Raw genomic sequence first — 16142 nt, 5'->3', positions numbered from 1 at the left:
GAGACTGGGACGTAGATTTATCTTCCAACAAGACAATTATCCAAAACATAAAGCAAAATCTACAATGGAACGGTTCACAAATAAACATAACCAGGTGTTAGAATAGCCAAGTCAAAGTCCAGACCTGAATCTGATCGAGAAAACTGCTTTTCACAAACGCTCTCCATCCAACATCACTGAACTCAAGCTGTGTTGCAGGAAGAATAAGCAAAAAATTAAGTCTCTCGATGTTCAAAACTGATAAACCCCAAGCGACTTGCAGCTGTAATTACAGCGAAAGGTTGTGCTACAAATGTATTAACTCACGGGGATTGAATAATTTTACACACCCAATTTTTCTGTTTTTATTTGTTAAAGTTTTGACTATCCAATAATGTTCATTACACTTTATGATTGTTCCCCACTTGTTGCTGATACTTCACAAAGAATTACAATTTATATCTGTATGTTAGACTGCTTACATAAATCAGAATAATTAAATGTGGCTCATAATTCCTATGGAATAAGCTTGAAAGCAGGACACAAAACAACCGTTAGAAACTGAAATGTATGCAAATACAATGATCAAAGTCCTTCCAATTCATTTTTGTGCATTTAGAAGAAGCTTCATCAGGTCTGCAACTGCCTTGGAGATGATATTTTACAAATATACAGTATATGCATGCAAAGTGGCAACATTATCTACATTCACTCCTTGGTTTTTGGTTTCCTTCCTCTCGGAAAAGTCTCAGCATCAAACAAGCAATAGAAAAAAAGGAAAAGGTGTTGATAAGCAGAACAGTTGCAGATGATATGATAACTGAAAGCAGGAAAAAAGGATACTCCTTTCTGCCTATGTGTCTGCATGGAGACCCACTACCTGTTACCAACAAACAGATTTTATTTTCCCTTGTTTCGTCTTTAAACGACACAGAGAAACAGGGTTAAAACAAATGTAGTTTTCTTGTCCGTCTGTTCTGCATTATTTGAACTAACATGTGACTCGTGTGCAAGCATGTGATCAAGCAGTTACCAGGGGCACAGCAGGGGTACTGTGACCAGGCACCCAATGACAAGTAGAAGGAGCGAAGACACATCAATCAGAAGAGCAGGTGATAACACGCCGTCCTTCCTATTTAATCCTCCAGGCTTTTAAACAACAGAGGCTTGTTTCGTCAGCCCCTCCACCTGCTTTGTCTTCTGACCCTTCTCCGAAAAGTCACCAAGACTGACTGGCTGCAGTCAGTTATTGTTAAACTCTGGTGCTGGGGTCTTTGAGTTCAAATAAAGTTTATGTTGTGTTATAACAGCAGGGCCTAAACAAACAGTAAACATTCCAATTTAGAAAAACATAAAAAAATAGATCCATTCATTTTAACACAGTAGTTTGAAAATAAAAAAAACACCACTTAGTACTTGGATGCCACATAGAGGTATTTCTACATAGAGTGCTGCACTGCAGATTGAAGCATCAATTAAATGGCAGGCATTATATAACGCGAATGATACATTTTTTATAAGTTTCACTAGAAAATGGATCGCAGAAGTCTTAAACAATTGAAAATGTATGATATTAATTTCACTCCATCACCTTCTTTGACTCTTTGTTTGACTTTTGTCATAAATTTGTGTACAGTAATCTCATCGTCATATTATTTCTTTGACTTTCATTTGACAATTTTTTCCCCAAGTTTAATGATGATAGTTCAACAATAGTTGAATGCACAGGTTTGAAAACATAATGGATTTCTCCAAATTTACCTGAGATAAACTATTACATACATTCTGAACTATATATATATATACATGCTAGGGGTGTGATATACTGTAGTGGCCAAGGACTGGAAGTGCAATGCAAATACATAATTATGCAACATGTACAAAACGTACTGCTAAGACAAACCACGCATGACATGCAAAGAAAAAATGCTGCAAAGGAGACATGCCCCCACCCCAAAACACATAACCCATGTTAATACACAAAAGCCATGCAATATGAAGATGCTGCAATAGTAGACAAATAGGCGGTGAAAATCATAAACAAAATGGGACCCCACCATAGAAATTACTTTAAAATCATTTCTATTGATCAGATCTTTCAGAAAATAAATATGCTTCTCTTTTTTTTTTTTTTATCCTGAATCTCTCTGTATCCTCATTATGTGAGGGACTGGCTCCATAATAGTTGTTGATTGTCCCCCTCTAGTGGTATGGAGATCTTCCATTATGCAGAGCTAGTTCCCAGCTTTCTTAACTTGGAGCTGTTTTCAATACTCAGGTTATTTTCCCTTTGCATGTGTTTTGTGTATTTTGGTGTTAGCTTTATTTATGAATTTGCAGTTTATTTGCACTTGGCTGCTTTCTCTTTTCTGTGATTCTATTAGTCTTCAGCAGCGTTTCCTTTTTTGCATGTGTTAGTGCATCTGTCTCTTTTTTGTGTTTGCTAGTCTCATTCTTGTGTTTGCAGCAGTTTTGCAACATTCGTCTACATTCTTGTACCTGTAGGCATTTGCCTTCCTTGGTTGACGTAATAAATCATCAGCTTTCTAACAAAACAACCTTAGATCGATTTGCTTGGATGAGGATACAATGTTTGCAAATATCACAAAGTCTGTTGCAATACAATTTCCTTTCTATTTAACTCGCTAAACTGCAAATTATATCATGCAATTGTCATTTTCCCATCTAACAGTTATTTACATCCTCTGATGTGGGATTAATCTAGAGGGGAGGATATGGCCTTGTTTTTACAAGTAACAGAAAGAAATAATTCCCTGTCATCTTTTTAAGGCTTGTCAATATACACATTTCTGTACTAGTGTGTGGAAACAGGACACAGAGAAAAATTATTTATGAATACAATATATCTTTCTAATTATAGGAGGTAAGTATTATTAAATAAAATAGAATGCATACTGATTATCTGATTGGATGTCTTAGATATTAAAATTCCGTGGCAGTTTGTGATGTTGGCAACATGAACAGTTGCCCAGGAGATTGTATGAGCAGCAATTAAGAAAAAACAGGCACTTTATTACCTCTTATTTGTGCTTTGAATTGTTTTAGCATGCTAATTATATTATGCAGTCACTGAGGAAGTGGTGGCTCGCTTGTAATGTCTTAGCTGGAAAGAGTTATTTCACTGTTTTTGTCGTGCTTTGAAACAGCTGTAAGAACTGCTTCAGAAAATACATTTAAGCTTTAATATACAGTTCAGCTTTTGTTATATGTTAAAGGACTGTTTTTGCTTGGTTAGAATTTTTCTCAAGGAACCAAAATGATTAGAATTTGCAGCTTCCAGATTTAAAAAGCTAGGAGAGCCAATAGTCTTGGAAACTGAGGTTCTTGTGACCTAAATCTGACATCCTAGACCAGAAAAATGATTAAAAAGAAAAAGATGTACTCTTTCAACCGTGAGTCTTAACCTTTCTCCCACTGAAAAGCTTTAAAGGGAGACAGAATATGGCACTGCCAAAAGGGAATCTGAAAGCTCTAAATAGCAAGAGGACATTAAAGCTACAGTGTGTAATTTTCAGCGACATCTAGCGGTCAGACTGCAGACCGCAGCAACATGAACATCTCCCCCCCACCGCTTCTCCCCCCCAACAGTACGGCGAGCGTTACGGGACAAAATTTCTTCTACGACGTCCGCATCACCTACCTTCTCAAGTGATGAGGTTTGTTTACATAGATAATTTTACAGATAGTATTTCATTAGTCTGTGTAGGGTATAGATTTCATGTAGACTTAAGATAATAAATATACCCGTTATTTTTTCTACATCGTTGTGACGTCTTGGTGAGCTGCTTTGCATGGTGATATAAACAGACGAAGTAATTGTAGTCATTAGTTTAACAGCGAGATTGTGTTCGCTGGAAGAATATATATCCCCCGTTTACAGAGTCCAAGTCATTTTGGTGGCACGGGGGTTACAAGGCGAGGAAGAGGGAGAGGACGAGGGCGAAGGCAGGGAGGCCGTGCAGCTAGGGCCAGGCGAGAGAGGGGAGCCAGCGGGGTGAGAGCAGAGGAGGAAAGGCTTGAAGATCTCCAAAGGAGCCGGAGAGAAGTAACCGAGGTATATATCCAGAAAATTATTTTACAGAAAATTACTGAATCATTACCTGTGAAACGTCAGGGACGTTGCTGAATAAGTATACTGGAGAGTAACAGCATCATCACGCAGCATGTTATTGTTTTAGACAGGTCTGAGCATCCTGTACTCCAAAAACTGCAGTGATATTAGACAATTGTGTGTAGGATTAATTACCTGTCCAAGAGAAAACTGGCAACTTGAGCGTCACTTTGAAAACCTTTTTCCTCCATCAGTGACTTCCATCGTGTAAATGCCGTGCCAATGTTGATCCGTGTTTTTTGCCGTTTCTTGTCACGCTTGCGTTTATTCTCGTCGTGTTTCCGCTTCTTAGATGACGGGGGTTCGGTGTCCGCCGCTTTTCGTTGTGATACAGAGTAGGCATGATCCTCCATTCGTCTGATGTTTGGCCACACAGTGCCAAACAGTTTGCAAAGTCACTCACGCCTGCCGCCTTGTTCACCTTTCTTGTTACTGAGGCGCAGTATACCTGCTTCTTCTTCTTCTTTGGTTTCAGGCAGACTAAACGCTTCTCAGGCATAATACTGCCATCTACTGTTCAGTACCGTCTCAGTTAATCTCTCTCAACTTGCCGTAGTTATTTTTGAGCGTCATGGGAGATCTCGCAATCGCTAGTTTGTTGCCTCTGCGCTTGCCGTAGCGCAAAGATGTCAGCCTCCATGGCTGCGAGACCCGCTCCTATGTAATTATAAATAACGAATTCTAAGGCAACGCAAATTTTATGGTTAAAAGGCTGAGCTCATAGGTGATGATAAATAACATAGTTATGTATAATATATTAAATTTCTGACTTTATATGCCTGTAATTATTACACACTGTAGCTTTAAGAAATTGCAAAAGAAAATGCAAACACAATTGGAGGATGATATTGTGTTCATGGGTGCTATATAAATATGACTTTGTAACTTCCTGTATTGCTTTATAGGAGGAACATTGAGTTGTTATCTTTAGGCAACTGTAGTGGTCAGAAAACCCAAGACTTGTCCATTCATATAGAATAACTAGATTTGTTGAAGATGTCATTGCAGTACTTCTTAGATCTAAAGGTAAGAGCCTCCTACTGAAATGCTATATCCGTTTAAACAGCAAAGGCTTCTTTTGTCAGGCCCTCTAAATAAGGGGCAATGTGGGACAGATGAGGCTTTTTCCATCTGTGGACTTTTTTATTTTTTGTGACTCACCTTTGCAGTGGTTCTTAACATCACACTTCCTTCACATCAAATTAAAAAATAACTTTGGGAAACTTCAGAAAAAGCTCTGAGAATCACCTCTCACTGGCCTTAGCCAGTTAAAAACTGTTTCACAGTCTTTGTTCTGGTTGGCCGGGCTTTCTTTTTCGTTAAACAGTTTCCATCATAATTTGAATTAAAACTCTTTACCTGTTCTGTTTTAAGAGCATCATGCACAGCTTGGTCTTGACAGGGGGTGAAGGTACAGCTCTGAGACAATGACTGGAGCTCTGCTTTCTGAATCATGAACATACATATCGTTTTTTAAGTTTTTCTAATTTAACCCAGTCAAATGAGGGAGATCTGTACAATGTGTAGAACTCGGTTAGAAGCGAGAAATGCAGGACTATTCCACACAAACCAGGCCATCTGATCACCCTTCCTCCACCTGCTTTGTCTTCTGATCTTTCTTCGAGAATTCACCAAACCTAAATGGCTACAGTTGCCATGTGTTATAGAAATCACCAAACACACATGTTTAATTTACCTGAATGCATGTTTCTCAAAACAAATTTGGCCCAATGTCTTTCTCAGTTTGCATCAGGGATTCTCATTTCTGAATGACCATGTTTCATTAACATGGAAGGTAAGATAACTTTTAAAATGATCCATGATTAATTCACATTGAATGTTGATTCTAAACTGTTCATTTTATTCAATGGCATAATTACATCTTAAAATATCGAAGGAAAACACAGCTCTAGTAAATAGCTTATTTACCTAAATACAAGAAAAACAAAACAAAAAAAAGAACAGCAAAAATAAAATGAGCACATGCCATATCCAATATCATGGTAGACTCTGGGCGACAGTGTAGGGTACACTAACAACAACACACCACAAGTAGAAAACAAGTGTCTCTAACATTTCCAAGTTCTTTTCATGCCATCTAAGTCTCAGTCATTTCCTCAAGAGTTGTTTACAATCTGTTGATCGTGGTGATATTAACGGGACAAATTATAAAATATCTACAGATGTTTACTAATACAACTGGATTAAAACCATTGCTCTATTTGGTGAAATACTTAGACTTTCTCAGCAACTTGTTGGCAAGCAGTCACCATTACGAAAATTGTTCGTTTTTTTAAAACTTTTTTCTTTAAGACCGTCTAAGGAAAACATTTGGTGAAAAAAAAAAAAGGCCACTGAGAAAGTGGTCCAAGATCTGGAGCAGATAAAGAAATCTATGGATTTCATATCAGATGAAATAACCACTGTTTCAAAACAACAAAAGAGCTTAAAAGATACATTGATTCAAATCAAACAACTAAAGGTTTTATTGCAAAAAAAAATATCCAACACCTGGAAAGCAGAATTGATGATTTGGGGCAGTATTCAAGGATGGATGACCTCCTGATACCAAGGAGGTATTAGGAGCACTTATGGAGAAGCCACAGCTGGTGACAGGGGAAATGACAGAGAGCTACCCGCAGCTCTTGATGGCATACAAAGATACAGCAAAAAGCCAAATGTAACCATCAGGCTTGCTAGTAGGACACTAAAAACGGAGGTGCTGAGAAATGCAAAAAAAAATTGAAGGGCACAAACATATATGTGAATGAGCACCTCACAAAAAGAAAATCTAAAATCGCAAAACAAGCAAGGATCCATAGAAGACAGAAGATTTGGGACACTTGAACAAAAAACTGCAAAGTACTGATAAAGCTAAATAGAAAGACAAGAACAAGCATAGGTGATAGTTATCAAAGATATCACAGAAATAATCCTTGATACCTTAAGAAGGAAGATATGATAAAGACAATTATATATGGATGACCAAAAAATAAGGCACAACAAGTTTGGGTGAACCAAAATTCTTAACTACAAAGACAGTAAGAACAGAAACTCTTAATGAATTGAAAGCCTACATATACAGTACAGTTTAGAATGGTATCAATCAATTACTCGACCAACTTGAATAAGAAGAGAAACAAATGTTATTGAAAGTGATGTGCTAAGTGGAGCTTTAATTGTTGATATATCTGATCATTTACGTCTCTTTACAATAGTACAGAGGCCTCCAAAATTTACAAATAGCAAAACTATTGTAGTTTCAAGACAATAACCTCAAATTGCAATAAGCTAATTTAAAGCTGGGATAAGGTTTACAGTATGTAGAAGATGTAAACAAGGCATACGATATTTTCAAATGATTATTATCACCATGTATGAAAAAGGTTGCACCCTAGTCCATAAGGTAGAGAAAAAAATATGCAGAAAAGCCATGGCTGATCATGGCTGTCTTTAAAAAGCTTTAAGAAAGAAAAATAAGTTACCTATAAGAATAAATTAATAAGCATTAAGAGATTCAGTGAAAGAAACTTATATAGCAATTTCTGGAAGAAAACAAATAAAATCAAAAACTGTTGAAGGTAATAAATCAGATAATTAAAATTGTAGCAGTTGGAATTTCCTTAATTACTTTTAAATAAAACAGAAGTGTAAAAATCAACCTATCTAATGACATTGCCAATGTCATTAACACTTTAATTAAATTAGATTAAGGGGAACAATTCTAATTAGGAAAACGATGATATCGTAGGAAAATAACAAATTTCGATAAAACTATATTTTTACAGGGTACAAATGAAAATGAAATTATTACAATTTTTAAAAGATTTAAAGTTAAATCTCAGAAGACTGGAATGGACTAGATATGCCAGAATTTAAATAATTATTGAGTATATTGCCAAACCATCTACACACAGTTGTAACCAGTTCTTGTAGTAAGGCTGGTTTCCGAAAAAGATAAAAATAGCTGAGGTTATCTCTATTTAAAGGCTGACACAAGCATGACCTTTTATAATTAAAGGCCGTTCTACCTTTTATCTCAATTTGGAAAAAAAATATTTCATAAAAGATTATATAATTTTACTGTTAAACATACTATTCTCTGTGAACAGCAGTATGGGTTCAGACCTGACAGGACCACTGCTCCGGCACTTGTTGACCTTGTGGAATAATATCTAACACCGTTGATAATAAACAATACACTGTAGGGGTTTTCTTAGGCCTAACAATAAATTTTGATATCGTTAATCATGAAATATTACTTTAAAAAATGTGTAGAGAGTTAGTGGTGTGGCTCTTTCTTGGATAAAGAGTTATTTAGAGAATAGATCAAAGCATGTCCATATTAAAAATTCTGATTCAACGTTACTGCCAATGACCACTGGTGTCCTGCAGGGGTCAGTGTTGAGTCCTTCATTATTTATATTAATGATATATATTTAGCCTAAAAAATATAACATTTTATATTATTTGCAGATGACATTAATAGCCGTAGTTCTGGTAAGATTTAAAAACCCTAATGGAGAAAACTGAAAAACAGTTAAATATATAAAAGTATTGGTTTGATTTAAACAAATTAACCTTAAATCTAAAGACAACAACATTTATAATATTCACAAATTTCATTTTAAATATGCACACAAGACTGAGGACAAATGACCCAGATATCAAAGGAGTAAGTGATGTTAAAGTTCTTTGGGCAACTATTGAAAATAAGTTAAGTTGGAAACCACATATAGGCTGTATCAGATCAAATAAAACAGTGGCAGTGTTGAATATAAAGTCAAAGACTTTTTAAATTAAAAAACATTTTATATCTTGTACTGTTTTTTCATTTTGCCTTACCTGATGTACTTTACTGAAGTGTGGGGAAACATGTATAAAAATTATTTAAACCTTTTAGGGTTCTGCTCTCTGCGTGAGTTTATTTTAGTTTCTTTGTGTTCTGTGTCTTAATAGTCATTTTCTACCAGTGCTGAGTTCTTTAGTTACTCTCTGTTGCCCCCCTGTGCTTGTTTCCTTTTCCTTTGGTTTCCTCCTAGTTGGTCTTGCCCACACCTGTTCCCAATCTGCTGATTAGCCTGGGCACTGTTTAATGATGCAGGTTTAACAAATTCAGATTCAAACCCGCAACTCTAAATTGATCTGGACAAAAGCATGGAACTCTGATCAGTGGAGCACCGATATGACAAGTCACCATGACAACAGGCAACTGGAAGTGCCCATTTCACCCCACTGGAATTAAAGATTTTAATGCAGAAATAATAAAAAAATAAAAAATAAAAAGGTAGAATGTGTTTAAAAGACAGAGAAAAAGAGCTACAGCTACAAAGGAGTGGAAAATGACGAAGGAGAAGATTGTGATCCAGTTAATGCGTAGTTTATATGAAGTGGGCTATGGCATTTATTAAAAGCACTCCTGTCTGTTGTTTCACACCTCTCTGTTAATTCTTCCTTATCAGAATCACCCTCCTAGACCGACCTGTAATAATATATTTTCTAAATTACATTTTTGAAGCAGAAACGGAATTTCAGAAAGTAAAAAAGAACAAAATAATAGTAGTAATAATTAAGTTTTATATATCTAAAAATGTTCAAGCATTTTAAGTGGCCGTTCTGACATTTATCAGCTTTATGATATCTAAAAAATATCTTAAAATAATGCAAATACTGACCAGTAATATTAGGAATATGGAGATCTGAAATTAATTTATAGAGATCAGAATGCGGATATGGATACAGTATATAGGATATATCCAGAATATTTGTAAACTGGAAAGAATTTCAGTAGCTCTTCATGTGCTGTAAATACAATTAAATACATATAAAATGATCCGCATATCTCTCTCATATTAAACACACCAAAAACAGGTAATTTCATGCCCCTTGAAAATATCTTTGTGAAATGGAAAATTCAGAGGTTCTCCGTTTTCTGGTTCTCTGTAAACCTGCTTCATGAAACAGACCCCTGGTCTTGGTTCAGTCTCTCCATATATACACCCCCTCTGCAGTCACTCGGTGCTGGTTTGTTGTTGTTTTGTTGCTTCTTCATCTCTGGCTCCGCACGTGAGTTTTTCCTGATGCTTACTGATTTTTTTGGTTCTTCGTACTTTTGATGTTTTGGATTTGACTTCAGTTGCCTCATTAAATCTGCCTTACCTCTGCCTCCTGGTCTCTGCATTTGGGTCCTCAAAAGCCTCCACTCAACCTTGACAAAACCCTTGGATCATAATTCAAAAATTAGCAATTAGAATCGGAAATTAAGCAAATTATAGAGAGCATACAAATCAACTTTTTGTTAAATAAAAAAAATTAACATTTAAAAACTTGATTGACTTAAAACTGCTCAAATCATATACAAAGTAAATAATATTTTGTTGCCATTACATATTCAGGGTCTGTTTTTGATCAGGGACAGTGCTTATGATCTTGGAGGGTACAAAATATTAATAAAAGAAGAAAAAATGTAAAACAGCACTATATCTTTTGTTGGGGTTCATGTTTGGAAAAACTAGATCAGGAGCTAAAGCCTCTACAACAATAATAAGTTTTAAAACATATCTAAGAATAATGGGATTTAACATTATGAATCATGTGAATGCAACTAAAAGCAGTAAGATATTGAAGGTATTAACTTTTTTCAAGCGTTATAATTGTAGAATCATTTTTTTCTTTCTAATCATATTTTGGTAGTTTTTATAAAAGGTATCCCCGTTTTCCTTTTTTTAGGTAAAAATTCAAATTCCATCTCTTATTGCTTCTGCCAATACAACCTTTTAAGACATTTTTTAAATTTATTTATGCTACAATGACATATACTGTCATTTATTGCATACTTTCACAATTTGTCTGAAATAAAAAAAACAACATTTATTTATTCACATTTGCAAACCCTTGTCGTTAGGAGCTGTCACTTGTACGCTCTGATTTGTTCAAGCCAGATTATCTGTTAAGTTAAAATCTTTTGTAGGTGCTGAAAATACGGGTCACACAAAGATACTGATATAAAATAATTGAGCTGCTCAGGTCTGGAAGGACCTTGTGAAACTGTCAACATGAACCAATCTTTATTCCACTGTCTTGGCTGTATTTCCATCACTTTACTGAACAAATTTAGTAACCATAACCAAGTTTTATCTTATATTTATTTATTTTTTTCCTTAATAGCAGTGCAGAAACTGCTTGAGTTGTGTAGTAGTGTTTCTTTAGCTTTTCAACAACACACAATCTTGAGAGTATTTATAAATTGATAAAATGCCACAGAAAACATTCCCTTCTTTTTTTCCACCTGCCCTCTAAGGCATGACGGCCTAATAATTCCGATAATTCTGTCCAGTACTGAACAAAACAAGCCAATTCCCCAAAGAGCTGCATCATCTGAACATGGTGAACTGAGTCATTATGGCTCAGCGTGCTGTATCCATCATGGTGAGACTCTTCCATCTATCCCCTTTTTTAACACAATAGCACCTCTGTCTCCCTCTGAGCTTTGTGAAATATAAACAGACAGTCACAAAATGCTTTTCTATCAATCCTTACAGACACACTTCCTCCTACCATTTCCTCCCCTCTCCCGCCTCCTCTCTGTTAATATATTCTTTTGCTTTGTGCTTTCATTTCACGCTTCCTCCATCTTTTCCTGCTCTCTTCTACTTTTCTTTCCCTTTCTTCCTGTTTGCCATCAGCTTGGCTTCTCCATCTGTGGGAGGTGTGCTTTTGGAATTACCCCTGAGATGCACACTGTCTGCGACCTTCATGAATCACAATCTCTTGTACTTCTTTCATTTTCTCCCGTTCTTGTCCTTTGTGATTTTCCTTTATATTCCCAAATCTTTATGTGGGGCATCCCTTCTTCTCCTCTCCTAGACCATTCCAAACTCTCTCCATTTTTATCCCTGTTCATTGTCCAGCTTGCCTCTTTTTTGTCTCCCTCAGCCTCTCTGGCTCTTTCATCCTTCCGCTTTGTGTCTCATTTACAAAATGTTTTCGTAATCAGCATATTGCTTATCTGAATATTTGTGTAATATCTCCTGCTGGTACAAAATAGGCTATTGTTTCTTCAATTACCCTTTCTGAGGAAATTGCAGAATTAAATCCAGAATGAAGGGTATCTATGTAGCTGTGGTTGAACGTGTGGTTGCTACCTCCTCATTTTAGTGAGTCACCCTCTAAATGTTTCTCCTCTCATTTAACTCAAGGAAAGCAAAGAGCAGCTTCCGAGGAGCTGACGGTTGGCTCAACCAGTCTTTGCTCTCCAAACACACACAGAAATACACACCACTGTCATTCTGCAATGTTATTTGTCTATACCTATGAAGCACAAAAATGTATATATATTTTTTTATATTCTCTCTGGGGCTACTTGAAAAACATTATCTGGCATAAAGAGGAAGTGGGAAAAAGAAATTAAGATTATAATCTCACAAAAGAGCTGGGAGGAAATTTGTCAATTGCAGTGGGTCTCGACCAGATCAAACACATGGCGGGAGTTCTGCTGGAAAAACACTGTACGATTTTTTGTTACACCCATTCAGGGACGATATTAAAACAACGGGGACGCCTGCTGGAGACTCTGTGGGTCTGAAGGAGCCAACCACTTTCATCTCTTTTGGGACTGTCAAGTAATAAAACCATATTGGGAAGAGTTCCAAAAACATATTGAAAATATATTCAATGTAAGTATTCCATTAAAATGTGAAACATTGTATCTGGGCAATCTACAATTGGACACATGGACTAATAAAGAAAAAAAACTGCTGGCTACACTACTGGCTGCCAGTAAGAAGGCCATCACAAGGAAATGGATGAAACCAGACCCACCCACTATTGATGAATGGATTGAAATTGTTTACCAGGTTTATATGATGGAAAGGATCTGTTTTTCCCTCCAATTAGAAAAATAAAAATTTTATAAGATTTAGTCCAAATGGACTGAGTAGATGAAACCAATTAGATTCGACTTCATTTGATTGTTCTTCTGAAATATGTCTGCCCTCTTATGTCTTTGCGGTTTTTATTACTCGAGGTGGTACAATCCCCATTACTCTTTAATCCTATTAATTTTTGTTATCTTTTACAATTAAGTTAGTGATATTCAGTAAAAAATACCAGAAAGGCAACATGGACAAAATCAGTTGGACTTTCTGTTTATATCCTCAGTTATAATCTTAACCGGATGAAGCTGTGATTACTGATGTGATGGAAATATGTCTTTCTAAATAAAAAAAAAAGAAGAAGAAAAAAAAAAAACATTATCTAGGAATGCAAAGAAAAAGCATGTACATAGACTGAAGCTCTAATTCCCAGTTTGGATTCTCAAACACAAACAGGCTCTGACACGTTTGAGACAGTGCTGCGTCCCTAAAATCTCTATTTTGGCAATGCCTCCTGCAACACTGGGACGTATAAATGCACACCAAAACAATTTTCTTTACCGGGACTTTCTATTAACTTCCGTACATTTCTAATTCATTTGTATGATGTAATCCAGACCCTTACCCTGGCTTTAACCATTACCAATACATCCCTAACCTTGAACCTAAGCTAAACCTAATTCACACCTCAGTGCCTTGCCCAAAGAGCCTAGACCTACAGTACTTGTGAGTCCCCACAATGTAGTGTGTTCCTTGGAATTTGTCCCAAAGGTAATACATACATGGCCACATCCACACACATTTTGCCACACAATAATTTTGATGACTTTCCCTTGACTTCCTTTGATATTGCATTCATTTCTATGGCCTAACCATCACTAACACATGAGTAAGCCTAAACCTAATCTGAGCTCGATTTTCCTTAGTCCTAAACCTGACCCCCACTCCAAGAAGAGAATTATCCTCATGGTGACTCATCAATGGTCCCCACAAGTGCTTTGAAGTCTCCAAAATTTACCATATTTCTGGGAAATTGTCCCCACATTGTTACAAAAACATGGCCACCAACACAAGACATGAATCCAAAAGCACACCCATATACAGAAACCCAAGTAAATTCTCTGCAGGTGTTCCTTACCTGCAAATCTCTAAGTAAAAACAATTTCTGGTAGGCACGGAGGCAAGCAGGAGAAGTAGGTGGGGGGAGTGAGTTTGTGCGCGTGAGTGTTTTCTTATTTGTGCCGAACGCAGAGTCCCTGCAGGGGCCAGAGCTGTGCTGAAGGGTGTAAGCACTACTCAGAGTTTTGAAACACGCAGCCAAAGGGGGGTTAGATGAAGATGAAAAAGATGGTAATGGTACATAACAGGGAGTCTGAGTGATTAAAAGCTACTTGCAGGGAGGAGGAAGCTTTGTCCCTTACCTGCCAGAAGATATTGTCAATGGTGTTGCCCAGGAACCCTTCTCTGTTTTCAGACGACAGCAGCTTAGGCCCTAGTATCGTCATGAACTCCTCAAAATCAACCTGGCCGTCCCCTGCAGGGCAGGCACACAGATAGATTGCTTTATCACTAAAAACAGCAACACAACTTGTTTTACTGATTTACATTTGAATGAATAACTAAGATAAAAAAAACACATTATTGTTTGTGACACTAAATTCAACATTTAGTCTTTTTTTAACCAAACCTGTGTTTATTCAGACAAGGATCTTTGAGGGAATATTTCGCAAATGTAAATTCGCAGGAAGTGACTGGTAAATGTTTACATCATGTATTCTGCTGCTATGTGTGGTTATTGGTACAGATAAACAGCTGTATAGCTGCCTTACAGCAACTTGTAAACAGTATCTCCCACATGCTGGTTTATATTATAAAAATTAACCTAAACTTTTTCACTTTACTTCACTGAGGTATATTAAGTAGCACAATAAAACCTTTGCAGTAACGTAAGTTCAATAAACGCTGTTAATTGTCTTGCAAAAGTCTCCATACCTATTTTTTTAAAGAAAAAAGTAAACAAAACACCAAAGAAATGTTCATAACTTTTGAATAAAGAATGACGACCATCTACAGAGTAGTTCTCTGGGATTTTATGTTATAGCCCAACACAAATTAGTGCATAATTGTAAAGTTAATGAAAAGGGATACTGGGTTTTAGAAAGAACTGAGTTAATACATTAAGGAGCAAACTTTTAATTCAACTATTATATCAAAAGTTCACTGCACGTTTTTTTGGGGGGGGGGGGGGGGGGGGGGGCGTATATTTTTACAAAATTTGCCGATATATATAGACTAAAATGTTTGCCCTTTCTTTCTTACCATATTCCTTAACCTGATTTATGTTAAATTCAGAGTATCCTGGAACAGAAAAGTCTTGTTGGAGTAAGCACTGGGCCATTCTTAAATATAAATATGTGCTATGGTTGGACATTCCATTATCACTAGTTGTATGTTTAGGGTTTTTGTCTCCTGTCTCATTCCCATTTTGGAGCTTCTAACAGGTTGTAACATTGCTCACCATTAGAAAGTAAGAAGGTAAATAAGAATGATAAAAAAAAAAGTCTATCCATCCATTTTAAAAGAATATCAGCCAAATAAGATGCAGGTCCCGCTGAGCCTGGCTCTGCTGGCTTTTCTTGCTATTACAGAGGAGTTTTTTCTCACCACTGTCGCTTGATGCATTAAGTGAATTTCCCTGTTAACAGGCATCCCCGTTTCTGATATGGGGATTGTTTTTGTCTTTATTAATTTTGGGGTGAATGTAGGATTTATGTATCATTTTGCTCGCTTACCTGAATTTTTATTGTGAGATGTCGGTTTTTGACTGGTGAAGCTTAGCTGGTAGGTTCTAATTTGTTAAACCTGTGTTTATTATGTATATATTCATATATACTTATTATACAGTCAATGCCATGTCTGTATTAACAGTGTTGGGGGTTTGTTTTTATTTATTTTTTCCAGTTGTTTACCTGGCCAGTGCTAGTTAAGTTGGCCAAGCACGTTGTGTGAAGCTTGTGAAAAAAAAAAATGCAAAGACAGAAACCAGAGTCCGAGTTTGAGGGAGACACTGTTTTCATTACTTTCATTACCGACTCCTTGTGGTGGAGAAACTAAAGGGTGTTGGTTTAATAAAACCACACATGCATGCTTGATGTGAG

The 16142-nt window shown here is 36.4% G+C and overlaps 1 protein-coding gene across 1 annotated transcript in view; it reads right to left on the bottom strand.

Annotated features, from left to right (window-relative positions):
- Nucleotides 1-16142, bottom strand: part of LOC119785680 (calcium-binding protein 8-like) — a 50579-nt gene that overhangs the window by 9277 nt on the left and 25160 nt on the right. Inside the window, exon 4 of the mRNA XM_038288444.1 lies at nt 14406-14518. Within this exon, the coding sequence (XP_038144372.1) occupies nt 14406-14518 (113 nt within the window). The remainder of the gene's footprint in view (nt 1-14405; nt 14519-16142) is intronic.

The sequence above is a fragment of the Cyprinodon tularosa genome, unplaced genomic scaffold (genome assembly GCF_016077235.1).
Source record: "Cyprinodon tularosa strain WSP-4 unplaced genomic scaffold, ASM1607723v1 ctg256, whole genome shotgun sequence".
Taxonomy (NCBI): Eukaryota; Metazoa; Chordata; class Actinopteri; order Cyprinodontiformes; family Cyprinodontidae; genus Cyprinodon; species Cyprinodon tularosa.
The sequence above is the reverse complement of the archived record's forward strand: the minus strand, read 5'-3'. Positions and strand labels throughout refer to the sequence as shown.